General features: G+C 47.3%; 1 protein-coding gene across 1 annotated transcript in view; it reads left to right on the forward strand.

The window, feature by feature from the left end:
- Positions 1 to 19,678, forward strand: part of LOC309564419 (uncharacterized protein) — a gene marked incomplete at its 3' end in the record, with an annotated part of 909,898 nt that overhangs the window by 504,620 nt on the left and 385,600 nt on the right. Inside the window, 2 exon segments of the mRNA XM_082269049.1 lie at positions 10,186 to 11,145; positions 15,330 to 16,217. Coding sequence (XP_082125175.1) covers positions 10,186 to 11,145; positions 15,330 to 16,217 — 1,848 coding nt within the window.

Below are 19,678 nucleotides of genomic sequence, written 5' to 3' on the forward strand. Positions count from 1 at the left end.
TTTTTTTCAGAATTGTCGCTATTTTTATGTTTAAAGCGCAAAAAAAAAAATCGCACAGGTAATCAAATACCACCAAAAGAAAGCTCTATTTGTGGGGAAAAAAGACATCAATTTTATTTGGGTACAGCGTTGCACGACCGCGCAGTTGTCAGTTAAAGTAATGCAGTGCCGAATTGCAAAAAATGGCCTGGTCATTAAGGGGGTAAAACCTTTCCGGTCCAGATATGGATAACTTACGTAACACTGACAAATGTTTTCAAGGTTTTCCGAAATAACATAGGCAGCAGTTTTTATTTTCACTACAAGGTGGCGCTCTCACGAATTGTGAATGCATAGACAGGAAATGAGGTATGGTACAGACAGGAAGTAATATTAAAGGCAGGAAGTGTGGTAAGGGAAAAAACAATAGTTTCCTGTGAAGTAGCAGGAAGTAGAGAGGAGACATTGCTGGAACTGGCTGCATAGGAGGTAATAAGATATTATTTTATATTTACGACCAATTACAACCCCTTCCCAACCTCTCCCCATTGTTTCGGTCCTCTTCCTCTATATATACTTTGATGTCTTCAACCGATGATTGTGTCCGTCCTCTTCCTCTGTGTATATGTGATGTCTTTTATTTTCAGGAAATGCTGCTGCACACTTGTATACGATATACAGTTACATCAAACTCAAACCCCCTCTATAAATACAGAAATACGACAAACTCAAACCCTCTATTGAGGTCTTCGTCTGGGAAAATAAAACGGCACCTTAAACGAAACCTTAACCTGGTTCGATATCCAGATCACTTTAGTAAAAAATCCTATACAGCGAGGGTCTCCAAACTTTCAAAACAAAGGGCCAATTTACTGTCCTCCAGACTGTAGTGGGGCTGGACTGTGGTCATTGAGAGTACAAAATGTCATTGGGGTCAGTGGGAGGAATCGTGCCTTATCATTGGTGTCATTGGCCCCATTATTGGCGTCTTTGGGAGGATTTGTACCCCATCATTGGTGTCATTAGGCCCCATTGTTGGCATCCTTGGGGGAATTTGTGCCCCATCATTGGTGTTATTGGGCCCCATTGTTAGTGTCCGTGGGAGGAATTGTGCCCCATCATTGGTGTCCTTGGGAGGAATTGTGCCCCATCATTGATGTCATTGGGTCCCATTGTTGTTGTCCTTGGGAGGATTTGTGCCCCATCATTGGTGTTATTGGGCCCCATTGTTGGTGTCCGTGGGAGGAATTGTGCCCCATCATTGGTGTCCTTGGGAGGAATTGTGCCCCGTCATTGGTGTCCTTGGGAGGAATTGAGCCCCATCATTGGTGTCCTTGGGAGGAATTGAGCCCCATCATTGATGTCATTGGGTCCCATTGTTGGTGTCCTTGGGAGGATTTGTGCCCCATCATTGCTGTTATTGGGTCCCATTGTTGGTGTCCATGGGAGGAATTTTTCCCCATCATTGGTGTCATTAGGCCCCATTGTTGGCATCCTTGGGAGGATTTGTGCCCCATCATTGGTGTTATTGGGCCCCATTGTTGGTGTCCGTGGGAGGAATTGTGCCCCATCATTGGTGTCCGTGGGAGGAATTGAGCCCCATCATTGGTGTCCTTGGGAGGAATTGTGCCCCATCATTGGTGTCCTTGGGAGGAATTTTGCCCCATCATTGGTGTCCTTGGGTTCCATTGTTGGTGTCCGTGGGAGGAATTGTGCCCCATCATTGCTGTCATTGGGTTCCATTGTTGGTGTCCTTGGGAGGAATTGTGCCCCATTATTGGTGTCTTGTGTCCCATTGTTCGTGTCCTTGGGAGGAATTATGCCCCATCATTGGTGTCATTAGGCCCCATTGTTGGCGTCCTTGGGAGGATTTGTGCCCCATCATTGGTGTAATTGGGTCCCATTGTTGGTGTCCTTGGGTGGAATTGTGCCTCATCATTGCCGTCATTGGGTCCCATTGTTGGTGGACTTGAGAGGAATTGTGTCCCATTGTTGGTGTCCTTGGGAGGAATTGTGCCCCATCATTGGTGTCTTGTGTCCCATTAGCAGGGGTTTCCTGAGACCAAAAAAAATTTAAAAAGGCTTCCTCTGTGTTAAAAAGGTTGAGAAAGTCTGTTCTAATCTGTGTCAGACCCAGCCAGAACAGGGTTTTGGAGGGGACTGCAAGATGGCCTCTTGCCTACTGACTATGGGCCCCTGGCTTTTAAGGGAACACTACTCTTTGGGAGGTGTGTGCCTAGGGGACCCTTGGAGTGGTCTTGTTTGGATTCAAGTCCATTACTCCCCAAAACACATAGAATCTGGGAACTGGAGGTTCCATATACACATTTGAGGCCTCTATCCCTCAAACCAGCAATGACTTTAGATGTTAATGTAATCAGCTCAAAACACTGGGGTCGCCTGCCATAATGTGTTTATTGTAAGTAAGGTCTCTCACATGGTGTTCCTCCTAAGTGTCTTCCTGCCATTGTTAATTGGATCCCCTATTGTTTCTGTCTGTCTTCTCATCTATGTGTATATAATTGTAATAATGTGTATTGCACAGTACTTTATATTTAATGTGTAGATGCCGAATGGTCCGGTCTCCTAGGCTGGTTTTAAGTGCCTAGTTAATTAGCTCATGTTAATTCTATCACTGTCAGCTATTAGTTGCTAGAGGTGGATTAGCATATAGTATATGTTGGGTTGTTCCTTGGCTATGTAAATTATTTTCCTGTATACAGTTTCTTTATGGTACGTGATCAAGCTTTTATCGGATTTTGTGTAGTATATAAATTCTCTGTGAGAGCTCAAAAAATGTTTTTTACGTTTTTCCCCACCCTACACTGTGTCCGAAGTTTTACGTTTCCCCACCCTACACTGTGTCCGAAGTTTTACGTTTCCCCACCCTACACTGTGTCCGAAGTTTTACGTTTCCTCACCCTACACTGTGTCTGAAGTTTTACGTTTCCCCACCCTACACTGTGTCTGAAGTTTTACGTTTCCCCACCCTACACTGTGTCCCAACTAGTGACTGGGTGGGCTGCGGGATCTTGTATCGTTCTGTTATCGAGCAAGGGAAGCTTATACGATGGACATGCTCCTCTTGAGTATCGGGGTTCATCACAAGAAATTTTGATATAGTTACCCTCTAAAAGGAAATCTGTAGTTTATGTATTTAGCAAGTTTGATGAATAAAGTCTATACCATAGCACGATAAGCCCTCTGAGATGTGAGAACAACATGCAGACATTATCTATCCAACAACAATGCAAATAATGGTCATGTTATTATTCCTCTGCAGAGAGGAGAGCCCTGCATAGATCACATGACCACATCAATAAGGATGGACAAAAACCAAAGCCACATGACTGAGAGGATATTGGACCTCACCCTGAAGATCATCTACCTACTGACCGGAGAGGTGAGGAGGATTCTGGGAGGTCACATGACATCACTCTTATCTCTATTAAAGCGGAGTTCCGGCCACAGAATCGTTTTATTTTTTTTTTAATACCTCCCAAACAGTGACCCACCGACCTTTATATATCAGCTAATCCTGGTTTATACCATTAAATGACAGTTAGGCAATACTAAAATCTTACTTTATATAATTTTTGCAGAGCACCGCCATCTTTGTCCAGGTTACACGAGTCCTTAGTGGGGAAAATGTCTGCCCTGCTTCCTGCTTCTGGTGGGAGGAGGCCGGTGAATCCAGCGCGAAATTTCGCGCATGCCCAGTAATATACGATCGACATAGTACTGGGTTTCCATAGGGACGGCAGCTCCGCCTAACATCCCGTCATTTCCTGTTTGGAAATAACGCGATGAGAGGAGTGGCCAGCCGCCTACGTCATTACCCATTGCATCCTGGGAGCTCTTACTCGTCGCATTGCGGGACAGGAAGTGACGGCGCGGGCCGCGCGGCCGAGGAAGGAGGAAGTGGATGTCAAGGTGAGTATATGATCCTCTGTAAAGGTAAGTAAAAAAAGAAAACGCGGGGAATATCCAATTCTTGCTCATGGAAGGATAAGGAAGGGGATGCCATAAAATGTAAAGGCATGATTTTCTGCCCGGAACTCCGCTTTAATAAAACACAGACCTGACCAGAGGGGTGAGGAGGATTCTGGGAGGTCACATGACATCACTCTTATCTCTATTAATAAAATACAGACCTGACCCGAGAGAGGTGAGGAGGATTCTGGGAGGTCACATGACATCACTCTTCTCTCTATTAATAAAATACAGACCTGACCGGAGAGGTGAGGAGGATTCTGGGAGGTCACATGACATCACTCTTATCTCTATTAATAAAACACAGACCTGACTGGAGAGGTGAGGAGGATTCTGGGAGGTCACATGACATCACTCCTATCTCTATTAATAAAACACAGACCTGACCGGAGAGGTGAGGAGGATTCTGGGAGGTCACATGACATCACTCTTATCTCTATTAATAAAACACAGACCTGACCGGATTGGTGAGGGGGATTCTGGGAGGTCACATGACATCACTCTTATCTCTAATAATAAAACACAGACCTGACCCGAGAGAGGTGAGGAGGATTCTGGGAGGTCACATGACATCACTCCTCTCTATTAATAAAATAGAGACCTGACCGGAGAGGTGAGGAGGATTCTGGGAGGTCACATGACCTCACTCTTATCTCTTTTCTTAAAACTCAAATCTGACCACAGAGGTGAGGAGGATTCTGGGAGGTCTGTTGTGATAATCTTTACTTTCTATCCTTACACAGGATTATAAAGTAGTGAAGAAAACATTGAGTGAACCATTTACACCCCACAGTTATGAAAAATGGGCATCACTTATCACAGTGCCTCCACCTCACTGCCTGAAAGAAAACTGTGGAAAGAAAGTCCTAGACATTATCAACAAGATGATGGAGCTGCTGACAGGAGAGGTGAGCGGTGCCGGGAATTCTGGGACATTATCCAGTAACAGACAAGGGATGTGTCTGGATGGTGACTGTATCATTGTGTGTGTCAGGTTCCTATAAGGTGTCAGGATGTCACTGTCTATTTCTCCATGGAGGAGTGGGAGTATTTAGAAGGACACAAGGATCTCTACAAGGACGTCATGATGGAGAATCAGGCGCCCCTCACATCACCGGGTAAGAGGAGACTTTATTGTAAAGGAGAGAGCAGTACGGAGGGTCCACCTAGACCCCCCATCATCTGATAAACACATAGAAACAATGTATTCAGTCAGTGTGTGTGTTTCCTACAGATGGATCCAGTAATGGGAACCCACCAGAGAGATGTCCCCGTCCTCTGTATTCCCGGGATTCCACACAGGAAGATTTCCATGATCAGGTAGATGGGACTCTACTGTATTCGAAGCTGAGAGGACATTCTATGGAATCCCTGGTTCCTTGCTTTCTACAAATGCATTCTGTTATCTTTGGGGTTTAGAGCGAAGAACTGAAAGACATCAAAGTTGAGGTTAAAGAGGAAGAAGAAGAGACGTTGGTGAGCGGAGATCAGAAGTCTATGGAGGAAGGTTGTCCTCTGTATTCTCAGAATTCTACACAGGAAGATCACAGCTATACAGATAATGATCAGGTAGATGGGACTGGGCACAAAGAACTAAAAAATAATTCTATGAGAGGACATTGGTCTATGTAATGTCTTATTATTGGCAGCAGAGTTTCCAGATGTTCTATTTTATTATCTCTTAAATTTAGAATGAAGAATGGAAAGACATCAAAGTTGACCATAAGGAGCAAGAAGAAGAGAGGTTGGTGAGTGGAGATCAGCAGTCTATGGAGGAGGGGGAGATGATTATGGAAAGTAAACAGGAGGAATCTTCTCTACATATGGACACAAGTAAGTAATAAACACTAATTCCTTTTTTTATGTTACTTCTTTGCGTTTAACTACTTGCAGCCCGCCCACCGTCAAATGGCGGCGGAGCGGTGCGGCTCTCGTTTTGGGAGGACATCATACGACGGCGCCCCAGAACGGACGCTCTCATAAGCGCGGGGGGGGGGGGGGGGCGCAGCGCTGCAATCGTGGCCGCACCGTGTTTGTAGGACCCCGATCTTGGTAAAGATCCAATGACATTGCTCTTTACCAATGTGATCAGCTGTGTCCAATCACAGCCGGTCACATGTAAATAAGGAAGTGCCATTTATCGGCGCTCCTCGCCTCACACTGTCAGAGCATGTGGCGAGGAGAGCCGATCAGCGGCTCCTCCTCAAAGGGGAGTACAGGACGAGTAATCAGGGCACTGATCATTAGTACCCTGATTATAGTAAAGAAAAAGAGTGCCCATCAGTGACACCAATCAGTGCCCATTAGTGACACCAATTAATGCCCATCAGTGACCTCAATCAGTGCCCATTAGTGATGCCAGTCAGTGCCCATTATTTCCTGCTCATCTGTGCTGCCCATCATTCCTGCTAATCAGTGCCCATCTGTGCTGCCTGTCAGTGACGCCTATCAGTGCCCATCAGTGCTTCTTGTCAGTGACGCCTATCAGTGCCTATCAGTGACACCAATGAATGCCCATCAGTAACCCCAATCAGTGCCCACCAGTGACCTCAATCAGTGCCCATTAGTGATGCCAGTCAGTGCCCATCATTTCCTGCTCATCTGTGCTGCCCATCAGTCCTGTTAATCAGTGCCCATCAGTGCTGCCCGTCAGTGACGCCTATCAGTGCCACCTATCAGTGCCCATCAGTAACACCAATCAATGCCCATCCGTGACCTCAATCAGTGCCCATTAGTGATACCAGTCAGTGCCCATCAGTGCTTCCCGTCAGTGACACCTATCAGTGCTTCCCATTAGTGCCCATCAGTGCTTCCCATCAGTGATGCCTATCAGTGCTTCCCGTTTGTGCTACCTATTAGTGCTAAATATCAGTGCAACCTCATCAGTGCCCATAAGTGCCACCTCATCAGTGCCCATCAGTGTCGCCTCATCAGCGCACATCAGTGAAGGAGAAAAACTACTTATTTACAAAATTTTCTTACAGAAATTAATTTTAAATTTTTTTTCTTGAAAAAAAGAAAAATTACCTCCCGCCTCCTCGAAGGTTCCCCGCCAACTTCCTGCTCCTCCTCCTGACATTTATTAAATAGGTATGGGGTGGAGTCACCCAGTGACATCAGCGGGCGACCCCGCCCCCTTGTAACGTCACCGACTGGGGCAGGACGTCACATCTCAATTCTCACAGTAACAATGCCATCAAGGCAGAAATAATATTATAGTGTGATTTGGGTGATTTTATTAAAAAAATTAAAAAGCAATGTCCCCTCATGTAGATCCATCCTCCACACCACTGGACCCGAAAAAAGAAAAAAAAAAACCTCTGGCCTCACCGACTGTCTGCTCCTCCTTCTGACACCTCTTAAATAGGGGAGGGGGTGGAGGCACCCGATGACGTCAGCGGGCAACCCCACCCCCTTGTGACGTCACCAACTGGGGCATGACGTCACATCTCCATTCTCACAGTAAAAATGCCATCAATGCAGAAACAACAATGTACAGTAGATCCATCCTCCACACCACTGGACCCGAAAAAATAAAAAGAAATCTCTGGCCTCCTCGAAGGCTCCCCGTCGACTGCCTGCTCCTCCTCCTGACATTTCCTTAATAGGTAAGGGGTGGAGTCACCCGATGACGTCAGCAGGCAATCCCGCCTCCTTGTGACGTCACATCTCCATTCTCACAGTAACAATGCAGAAACAATATTCTAGTGTGATTTGGGTGTACTGTATCCTTTTTTCTTCTTTGATCACACCCAGTTCCACGTCAGGGCTCTGGGAAACTGTTGAATGCTCAGAATCCACATCAGGGCTCTGGGAAACTGTTGAATGCTCAGAGCCCACGTCAGGGCTCTGGGAAACTGTTGAATAACTCAGAGCCCACATCAGGGCTCTGGGAAACTGTTGAATGCTTGGAGCCCACGTCAGGACTCTGGGAAACTTTTGAATGCTCAGAGCCCACGTTAGGGCACTGGGAAACTGTTGAATGCTCAGAGCCCACGTCAGGGCACTGGGAAACTGTTGAATGCTCAGAGCCTACGTCAGGGCTCTGGGAAACTGTTGAATGCTCAGAGCCTACGTCAGGAACTGGGAAACTGTTGAGTGACTCAGAGCCCACGTCAGGGCTCTGGGAAACTGTTGAATGCTCAGAGCCTACGTCAGGAACTGGGAAACTGTTGAATGACTCAGAGCCCACGTCAGGGCTCTGGGAAACTGTTGAATGCTCAGAACCTACGTCAGGAACTGGGCAACTGATGAATGACTCAGAGCCCTGGTCAGAGCTCCGGGAAACTGTTGAATGCTCAGAGCCCACGTCAGGAACTGGGAAACTGTTGAATGCTCAGAGCCCACGTCAGGAACTGGGAAACTGTTGAATGCTCAGAGTCCACGTCAGGGCTCTGGGAAACTGTTGAATGCTCAGAGCCCACGTCAGGGCACTGGGAAACTGTTGAATGCTCAGAGCCCACGTCAGGGCTCTGGGAAACTGTTGAATGCTCAGAGCCCACCTCAGGGCTCTGGGAAACTGTTGAATGCTCAGAGCCCACCTCAGGGCTCTGGGAAACTGTTGAATGCTCAGAGCCCACGTCAGGGCTCTGGGAAACTGTTGAATGCTCAGAGCCCACCTCAGGGCTCTGGGAAACTGTTGAATGCTCAGAGCCCACGTCAGGGCTCTGGGAAACTGTTGAATGCTCAGAGCCCACGTCAGGGCTCTGGGAAACTGTTGAATAACTCAGAGCCCACATCAGGGCTCTGGGAAACTGTTGAATGCTTGGAGCCCACGTCAGGACTCTGGGAAACTTTTGAATGCTCAGAGCCCACGTTAGGGCACTGGGAAACTGTTGAATGCTCAGAGCCCACGTCAGGGCACTGGGAAACTGTTGAATGCTCAGAGCCTACGTCAGGGCTCTGGGAAACTGTTGAATGCTCAGAGCCTACGTCAGGAACTGGGAAACTGTTGAGTGACTCAGAGCCCACGTCAGGGCTCTGGGAAACTGTTGAATGCTCAGAGCCTACGTCAGGAACTGGGAAACTGTTGAATGACTCAGAGCCCACGTCAGGGCTCTGGGAAACTGTTGAATGCTCAGAACCTACGTCAGGAACTGGGCAACTGATGAATGACTCAGAGCCCTGGTCAGAGCTCCGGGAAACTGTTGAATGCTCAGAGCCCACGTCAGGAACTGGGAAACTGTTGAATGCTCAGAGCCCACGTCAGGAACTGGGAAACTGTTGAATGCTCAGAGTCCACGTCAGGGCTCTGGGAAACTGTTGAATGCTCAGAGCCCACGTCAGGGCACTGGGAAACTGTTGAATGCTCAGAGCCCACGTCAGGGCTCTGGGAAACTGTTGAATGCTCAGAGCCCACCTCAGGGCTCTGGGAAACTGTTGAATGCTCAGAGCCCACCTCAGGGCTCTGGGAAACTGTTGAATGCTCAGAGCCCACGTCAGGGCTCTGGGAAACTGTTGAATGCTCAGAGCCCACCTCAGGGCTCTGGGAAACTGTTGAATGCTCAGAGCCCACGTCAGGGCTCTGGGAAACTGTTGAATGCTCAGAGCCCACGTCAGGGCTCTGGGAAACTGTTGAATGCTCAGAGCCCACGTCAGGGGCTCTGGGAAACTGTTGAATGCTCTACTAACATACTGTATAAGACTTCTAACGTTCATTTTAAACTTGGTTTCCAACAGGTGGACTCTTTGTATGGAACTCTTCTGAGGGACATCTTCTTCTATCTCAAGGTTTTAATGCAGAGGATATTGGAAGTCCACCATATTTGTCAGGAGTAAATCCCATCACTCACAGACCTTCCCATTTACAGGGATCAATGCATCCCTCTAATTGTGTGGAACCTCTTGATAAATCGCATATTGATCTTCAAGATCTCCATCTAAGATCTCCCAGTGTCCATATCTCACCAGATCCATCTAATCCCGAGGAACCGTCTTCGAGCCATCAAGGTGTTCTCACAGGAGCGGCCTCATTATCCTGCTCGGTGTGCGGGAAATCTTTCACTGAAAGCAAAGACCTTCTTATGCACCAGAAAAGCCACACGACCGAGCGTCCCCACGCATGCCCCGAGTGCGGGAAACGTTTCATTCACAGGGGAGACCTTCTTCGGCACCGGAAAATTCACACGGGCGATCGTCCTCATGCGTGTTCAGAGTGCGGAAAATGTTTTACTGAGAAAAAAGTCCTTCTCACGCACCAGAAAAGCCATACAGGAGAGCGTCCTTTTTCGTGTTCGGAGTGCGGAAAATGTTTCATTCTGAAAAACGCACTCGTTAGACACCAGAGGATTCACACGGGTGAGCGCCCTTTCTCATGTTCGTATTGCGGGAAATCTTTCATTCAAAAGGGAGACCTTCTTAAACACCAGAGGATTCACACGGGGGAGCGTCCCTATTCCTGTCCAGAGTGTGGGAAAGCTTTCATTGAGAAAGGAAAACTTGTCGCACACCAGAGAAGACACAGGGGGGAGCGTCCGTTCTCGTGTTCAGAGTGTGGGAAATGTTATACCGAGAAAGCGAAACTTCTGGCACATCAGAGAATTCACACGGGCGAGAGTCCTCATTTATGTTCAGAGTGCGGGAAGTGTTTCATTCAGAAATCAGACCTTCTTAAACACCAGAGAATTCACACGGGCGAGCGCCCTTTCTTATGTTCAGAGTGCGGGAAGTGCTTTACCGAAAAAGGCGCACTTCTTACGCATCAAAGAATTCACACGGGTGAGCGCCCTTTCTTATGTTTGGAGTGCGGGAAAAGTTTCCGTCACAAGAAAGCGCTTATTACGCACCAGAGAATTCACACGGGCGAATATCCTTTTTCATGTTCAGAGTGCGGGAAATGTTTCACAGAGAAGAAAACACTTCTCGCGCACGAGAGAAAACATAATGGCGAGAGTAATTTCTCATGTTCAGAGTGCGGGAAATGTTACACGGAGAAAGCAAAACTTCTTGCACACCAGAAAACCCACACAGGTGAAAGTCCTCATTTATGTTCAGAGTGCGGGAAACGTTTCCTTCAGAAATCAGACCTCCTTAAACACCAGAGGATTCACACGGGCGAGCGCCCTTTCTTGTGTTCGGAGTGCGGGAAGTGCTTTGTTGAACAAGGCGCACTTCTTACACACAGAAGGATTCACACGGGTGAGCGCTGTTTCTCGTGTTCAGAGTGCGGGAAAGGTTTCAGTCGCAAGGAAGCTCTTATTACGCACCAGAGAATTCCCCACCAGTGAGCATCCCTTTTTTTCATGTGTTCAGAGTGCGGGAAATGTTTCACCGAGGAAAGAGATCTTATTCGACACCGGAGGAGTCCTATTACTGAGGGTCGGATTTCCTCCTAGTGAGAAAACTTTAGAGATGAATTATGTAAAAACTCTACGGAAGATTTTAAAATGTATATTTGAAAGAAAAAATAAAAATATAAATTTATTTATTACATCTCTCTAGTGCACATTTCTTTGTGTTTTCACTTCAGCTCCGGAAGATTTACCCCCCCCCCCCCCCCTCCCTTCCTGACCAGGCTGATTTTTGCGATTCGGCACTGCGTTACTTTGACCACTTGTTGACCTCCCGGCTGCGTGAAACGACGCAGTACTACGGTGGTCTCGCGCGTGGTGCTGGAGGGGTGAGCATGCGCAGGCGCGCTCCCGCCCCCCACTAGGCAGCGGGGATGCCAATGCCAGGGGCTGGCAGCACCGATTGCCGTCGGCCACCTGCGATCGTTCCCTGATGAGAGAGAAGAACGGTCAGCTGTTGTAAACACAGCCGACCGTTCTTCTCTCTGAAATGATCACGTGCGCTCCCGCCCCCATTAGGAATCGGGGAATGCCGATCCATGGGACTGGCGGCACCGATTGCCGCCGGCCACCCACGATCGCTCCCCGCTGAGAGATAAGGACGGTTGGCTGTTGTAAACACAGCTGACCGTTCTTCTCCCTGGAATGATCATAGAGCCCCTGTGATCCTTCTATATAGGATCACAGGTCTCTATGATCATTTCACAAGCCACGCCCCCCACAGTTAGTAAACACTCCCCTAGGCTCACATTTAACCCTTTGATCACCCCTAGGTTAACCCCTTCCCTGCCAGTGTCATTATTACAGTAACAGTGCATATTTTTAGCTCTGATTACTGTAGTAATGTCACTGGTCCCCCCAAAAGTGTCAAAAATGTCAGTTAGGGGTCCGATCTGTCCGCCGCAATGTCGCAGTTCCGCTAAAAATTGCAGATTGCTGGCATTACTAGTTAAAAAAAACAACAAAAAAATGACATTTTCCCGTAGTTAGTAGACTTGATAACATTTGCGCAAACCAATCAAAATACGCTTATTGCTAATTTTTTTTTTACCAAACATATGTAACAGGAAACAAAAATGTTAAAAAAAATTTAGATTTTAAAAATGTTTTTTTGGGGGGGGAATGTTATATAGCAGAATGTGAAAAATATTTTTTTTTTTTTTTCAGAAATGTCGCTTATTTTTGTTAATAGCGGCAAGTAATGTCACTGCTCCCCCCAAAAGTTAGTCAGTTTGGGGTCCGATCTGTCCGCCGCAATGTCGCAGTCCCGCTAAAAATTGCAGATCGCCGCCATTACTAGTAAAGAAAAAAATAAATAAAAACAACATAAATCTTTCCCCTTAGTTAGTAGACGCGATACCTTTTGCGCAAACCAATCAAAATACGCTTATTGCGATTTTTTTTTTTTTTTTAACAAAAATATGTAGCAGAAAACAAATTGGCCTAAAATGTTAAAAAATTTAGATTTAAATTTTTTTTTTTTTTGGGAATGTCCTATAGCAGAATGTGAAAAATATTGTTTTTTTTTTTTTCAGAATTGTCGCTCTTTTTTTGTTTATAGCGCAAAAAATAAAAATCGCAGAGGTGATCAAATACCACCAAAAAAAAGCTCTATTTGTGGGGAAAAAAGGACGTCAATTTTATTTGGGTACAGCGTCGCACGACCGCGCAATTGTCAGTTAAAGTAACGCAGTGCCGAATCGCAAAATATGGCCTGGTCATTAAGGGGGAAAATCCTTCCGGTCCAGAACTGGTTAACTAACAATTGCGCGGTCGTGCGACGCTGTACCCAAATAAAATTGACGTTTTTTTTCCCCCACAAATAGAGCTTTCTTTTGGTGGTATTTGATCACCTGTGCGATTTTTTTTTTTTTTTTTTTTGTGCTATAAACAAAAAAAGAGAGACAATTCTGAAAAAATGTAACTTTTTGGCTTAAAAACAAAACGAATGTGTGGTGAAAAACTAACACTGCACATCACCCTGAACACACCATACCCACCGTGAAACATGGTGGTGGCAGCATCATGTTGTGGGGATGCTTTTCTTCAGCAGGGACAGGGAAGCTGGTCAGAGTTGATGGGAAGATGGATGGAGGGCAATCTTAGAAGAAAACCTGTGAGAGTCTGCAAAAGACTTGAGACTGGGGTGGAGGTTCACCTTCCAGCAGGACAACGACCCGAAACATCCAGCCAGAGCTACAATGGAATGGTTTACATCAAAGCATATCCATGTGTTAGAATGGCCCAGTCACAGTCCCGACCTAAATCACGTGTCATTTTGTTTTGGGTCTATCACATAAAATCCCAATAAAATACATTTACAGTTTTTGATTGTTACAAAAAAAAATGTGGAAAATTTCAAGGGGTGTGAATACTTTTTCCAAGTCAATGCAAATAGCAGAAAAAAATAGTTGCACAGCTTCCGCGAATTTGGCACTGGATTATCTAAACCTGCCATGGGTTTCCACTGGGTCCATTGGACCCAGGCGGTACTTTGAGAGAGCAAACCACTCTGAAAGGTAATCTTCTAACTAGGGATCCACCGATTATCGGCACCACCGATATGCACTTTCCCCAAAATATCAGAATCAGGCCCCCAAGGTTAGCGATATTGCCGATATTTCGGGAAAGTGCTGTGCCGGAGTGATACCTGCAGCTAGAGGCATCACCCTGGTACCGGCGTCCATAGCCGACGGTTGGCTGTCTTGTAATGACAACCAATGAGGCTGAGAAGCCGCTAGGCTGTCATTACAAGGAGCGGAAGGGGGCGTCCCCTCCCGCAGCCTTCCACGGCTCGCCCGGGTCTCCCGTCAAACCTGGAGACCCGGGCATCCTACCTGCACGGCCGCCGAAGAGAAGACCCGATCAAAGCCGCATTCGGCTCTGATCGGGTCTCCATGTGAAAAACCGGGAAGTGATGTCATGACCTCACTTCCGGGTACTCTGCGCCGAATTCAAATCACTGACAGCATTCAAAACAGCTAAACTTGGTGTTTTGAATGCTTTTCAGTGCCGAGGAGGGGTTTGGGGTCTTTTAGACCGCCAGATCCCTCCACAAGGAGTACCTGTGAAATAAACCAATACCGATATCCAATGACCAAAATATCGATATCGGCATTAAAAAAAACGATATCGGTCGATCACTACTTCTAACCACATCCAGCCACACTCATGCGGCTACCGAAGATATTCTACTTGGCTTTTCTTGGATGCTTCGGCCTTGCAGCCCCCTTTTCAAGACCAGGGTAGTCTGAGACCACTAAAATCAAAGAATAAAACACAAGGCCGCACCGGCCTAGTGCATTATCCTCTATAAAGGTTTCATTGAATAAAAGGTATAAAAAAAAACAAGCAGGTTCTTGGTATAAGCCCATCAAATGGGTATAGTGCCATCAGCATCAGAACCAAAGAGTGTATCGTCCTCCGAAGCTAAAAGGCTTACGCGTTTCGAGGCTTAGCCTAAACCAGGGGTCTTCAAACTATGGCAAATGATAATCTGATGGCAGGGCTCTGGCAAACTGTTGAATGCTCAGAGCCCACATCAGGGCTCTGGGAAACTGTTGAATGACTCAGAACCTACGTCAGGGGCTCTGGGAAACTGTTGAATGCTCTACCAACATACTGTATGAGTCTTCTAACGTTCATTTTAAACTTGGTTTCCAACAGATGGACTCTTTGTATGGAACTCTTCTGAGGGACATCTTCTCCTATCTCGAGGTTTTAATGCAGAGGATATTGGAAGTCCACCATATTTGTCAGGAGTAAATCCCATCACTCACAGACCTTCCCATTTACAGGGATCAATGCATCCCTCTAATTGTGCGGAACCTCTTGATAAATCGCCTATTGATCTTCAAGATCTCCATCTAAGATCTCCCAGTGTCCATATCTCACCAGATCCATCTAATCCCGAGGAACCGTCTTCGAGCCATCAAGGTGTTCTCACAGGAGCGGCCTCATTATCCTGCTCGGTGTGCGGGAAATCTTTCACTGAAAGCAAAGACCTTCTTACGCACCAGAAAAGCCACACGACCGAGCGTCCCCACGCATGCCCCGAGTGCGGGAAACGTTTCATTCACAGAGGAGACCTCCTTTGGCACCGGAAAATTCACACGGGCGATCGTCCTCATGCGTGTTCAGAGTGCGGAAAGTGTTTTACTGAGAAAAAAGTCCTTCTCACGCACCAGAAAAGCCATACAGGAGAGCGTCCTTTTTCGTGTTCGGAGTGCGGAAAATGTTTTATTCTGAAAAACGCACTCGTTAGACACCAGAGGATTCACACGGGTGAGCGCCCTTTCTCGTGTTCCTATTGCGGGAAATCTTTCATTCAAAAGGGAGACCTTCTTAAACACCAGAGGATTCACACGGGCGATCGTCCTCATGCGTGTTCAGAGTGCGGAAAGTGTTTTACTGAGAAAAAAGTCCTTCTCACGCACCAGAAAAGCCATACAGGAGAGTGTCCTTTTTCGTGTTCGGAGTGTGGGAAATGTTTCATTCTGAAAAACGCACTCGTTAGACACCAGAGGATTCACACGGGTGAGCGCCCTTTCTCATGTTCGTATTGCGGGAAATCTTTCATTCAAAAGGGAGACCTTCTTAAACACCAGAGGATTCACACGGGCGAGCGTCCTTATTCCTGTCCAGAGTGTGGGAAATCTTTCATTGAGAAAGGAAAACTTGTCGCACACCAGAGAAGACACAGGGGGGAGCTTCCGTTCTCGTGTTCAGAGTGTGGGAAATGTTATACCGAGAAAGCGAAACTTCTGGCACATCAAAGAATTCACACAGGCGAGAGTCCTCATTTATGTTCAGAGTGCGGGAAGTGTTTCATTCAGAAATCAGACCTTCTTAAACACCAGAGAATTCACACGGGCGAGCGCCCTTTCTTATGTTCAGAGTGCGGGAAGTGCTTTACCGAAAAAGGCGCACTTCTTACGCATCAAAGAATTCACACGGGTGAGCGCCCTTTCTTATGTTTGGAGTGCGGGAAAAGTTTCCGTCACAAGAAAGCGCTTATTACGCACCAGAGAATTCACACGGGCGAATATCCTTTTTCATGTTCAGAGTGCGGGAAATGTTTCGCAGAGAATAAAACACTTCTCGCGCACGAGAGAAAACACAATGGCGAGAGTAATTTCTCATGTTCAGAGTGCGGGAAATGTTACACGGAGAAAGCAAAACTTCTTGCACACCAGAAAACCCACACAGATGAAAGTCCTCATTTATGTTCAGAGTGCGGGAAACGTTTCCTTCAGAAATCAGACCTCCTTAAACACCAGAGGATTCACACGGGCGAGCGCCCTTTCTTGTGTTCGGAGTGCGGGAAGTGCTTTGTTGAACAAGGCGCACTTCTTACACACAGAAGGATTCATGTGGGTGAGCACCGTTTCTCGTGTTCAGAGTGCGGGAAAGGTTTCAGTCGCAAGGAAGCACTTATTACGCACCAGAGAATTCCACACCAGTGAGCATCCCTTTTTTTTTTTTCATGTGTTCAGAGTGCGGGAAATGTTTCACTGAGGAAAGTGAGGAATCCTATCACTGAGGGTCGGATTTCCTCCTAGTGAGAAAACTTTAGAGATGAATTATGTAAAAACTCTACAGAGGATTTTAAAATGTATATTTGAAAGAAGAAATAAAAATATAAATTTATTTATTACATCTCTAGTGCACATTTTTTCGTGTTTTCACTTCAGCTCCGGAAGATTTACCCCTCCCCCCCCCCTTTTTGCGATTCGGCACTGCGTTACTTTAACCACTTGCCGACCGTCCGCCGCCGTTTTACTGCGGTAGGCTGGCCTGGCTGCGTGAACCGACGCAGTACTACGTCGGTCACGCGCGCAGTGCTGGCGGGGCGAGCACGCGCAGGCGCGCTTTCACCCCCCACTAGGCAGCAGGGACTCTGATGCACGGGGCTGGCAGCACCGATTTCCGCCGGTGTTGTGACAGAATGCTATACCCGCTCAGATTGCTATACCCTCGTCACTTCCGCCCCGGTGCGCATGCGCAGAAGGCATTCTGGAGGTCCGATGTGTATAGCGAACAGCTGACTGAGAAGAGGCAGGGCTGAGGCGTCATCGAGTTCTTACAGGGGACGGGGTGGGGAGGATTAGTAGACCTGAGAGGAGGCGGTACACCTGAGAAGAGGCGGTACACCTGAGAAGAGGCGGTACGGATGCAAATATCATCGAGTTCTTACAGGGGGCGGGGAGTATACAGTACCGAAGGAACTACTTTTAATACATTTATTACACGGCCGCAAGTCTCCTAATCCTCCCCGCCCCGCCCCCTGTAAGAACTCGATGATATTTGCATCCGTACCGCCTCCTCTCAGGTGTACCGCCTCCTCTCAGATCTACTAATCCTCCCCGCCCCGCCCCCTGTAAGAACTCGATGACGCCTCAGCCCCGCCTCTTCTCAGTAAGCTGTTCGCTATACACATCGGACCTCCAGAATGCCTTCTGCGCATGCGCACTGGGGCGGAAGTGACGAGGGTATAGCAATCTGAGCGGGTATAGCATTCTGTCAGAACACCGGCCACCCGCGATCGTTCCCCGCTGAGAGAGAACGGTCAGCTATTGTAAACACAGCTGACCGTTCTTCTCTCTGAAATGATTACGTGCGCACTCCCGCCCCCGTTAGGAAGCGGGGAATGCCGATCCATGGGACTGGCGGCTGCGATTGCCGCCTGACACCCGCGATCGCTCCCCACTGAGAGAGAAGGACGGTCGGCTGTAGTTAACCACTTTACCACCGGAGGATTTTCCTGCTAAAAGACCAGGGTTTTTTTTGCGATTTTTTTTTTTACTGCGTGACTTTAACGGACAATTGCGCGGTCGTGCGACGCTGTACCTAAAGGAATTTGACGTCCTTTTTTTCCCACAAACAGAGCTTTCTTTTGGTGGTATTTGATCACCTGTGTGATTTTTTGATCACGCGCTATAAACAAAAAAAGAGCGTAATTTTTGCAAAAATAGCAATATTTTTCACTTTTTTTTATATGAAATTCCCCCAAAAAAAAATGTAAAAATCAAAATTTTTTAACATTTTCGGCCAATTTGTTTTACGCTACCTATGTTTGGTAAAAAAATCGCAAAAAGCGTATTTTGATTGGTTTGCGCAAAAGTTATCGCGTTTACTAACAAAGGGAAAGATTTCTGTCATTTTTGGTGTTTTTTTTTTTTTTTAACGCGTAATGGCGGCGATCTGCGATTTTTTTTTGCGGTACTGCGACATTGCGGCGGACAGATCGGACCCTTGACTGACATTTTTGACACTTATGGGGGTACCAGTGACATTACTGCAGTAATCAGTGCTATATATATGCACTGTTACTGCAAAAATGACACTGGCAGGGAAGGGGTTAACTGTATTGGAGAGGGAGGGGTTAAGTGTGTCCTAGGGGCGTGCTTCTAACTGTAGTGGGACATTCCTATTGGTGTAAAAAAAAAGATCAACGGTTCTACATAGTAGAACCGTTGCCCGCACACGCCCGCACTCCTCCGTGAACGAGCCGAGGCGGGCGCGCGCTCGCCCGCTATTGGCTCTAGAAGGAGTGACAGGCGAGTGACGTAGATCTACGTTACTCTGCCTGGTCGGGGCCGACTGCCGCAGTAAATATACTGTGCGCAGTCGGCAAGTGGTTAACACAGCCGACCGTTCTTCTCCCTGGAATGATCACAGAGCGCCTGTGACCCTTCTATATAGGATCACAGGTCTCTATGATCATTTCACAAGCCACGCCCCCCACAGTTAGTAAACACTCCCCTAGGCATACATTTTAACCCCTTGATCACCCACTAGGTTAACCCCTTCCCTGCCAGTGTCATTATTACAGTAACAGTGCATATTTTTAGCACTGATTACTTTAATAATGTCACTGGTCCCCCCCAAAAGTGTCAGTTAGGGGTCCGATCTGTCCGCCGCAATGTCGCAGCTCCGCCAAAAATCGCAGATCGCCGCCATTATTAGTAAAAAATAAATTAATATTTGGGTGCAGCGTCGCAGGACCGCGCAATTTTTCTTTAACCACTTGCCGACCGCCGCACGACTATTTACTGCGGCGGTCAGCCCCTCACAGGCAGAGCGACGTAGTACTACGTCGCTAGCCTGTGAGGGTCTAGGGAGCGAGCACGCGCCGCCAGAGGCGCACTCCCGCTCCCGCGTGGTCACGGACTTCCCCCCCCCCCCCGCGCATGTGACCAGCGGACCCGATGTCCGCCGGTCACTCGGCGATCGTCGGTGCAGAGGGAGAAAGGCAGGCGGCTAATGTAAACAAGCCGCCTGTCATTATCCCGTGTGTAGGAATACACAGTGTAGGAATTCTACTATGTAGGACCGTTGATCACTGTTCCTACACCTCAAGCCACAGCCAATCACAGTTAGAATCACGCCCCTAGGGACACACATAACCCCTCCCT

This window comes from Pelophylax lessonae, assembly GCF_965119305.1.
Source record: "Pelophylax lessonae genome assembly, chromosome: 9".
Classification (NCBI taxonomy): Eukaryota; Metazoa; Chordata; class Amphibia; order Anura; family Ranidae; genus Pelophylax; species Pelophylax lessonae.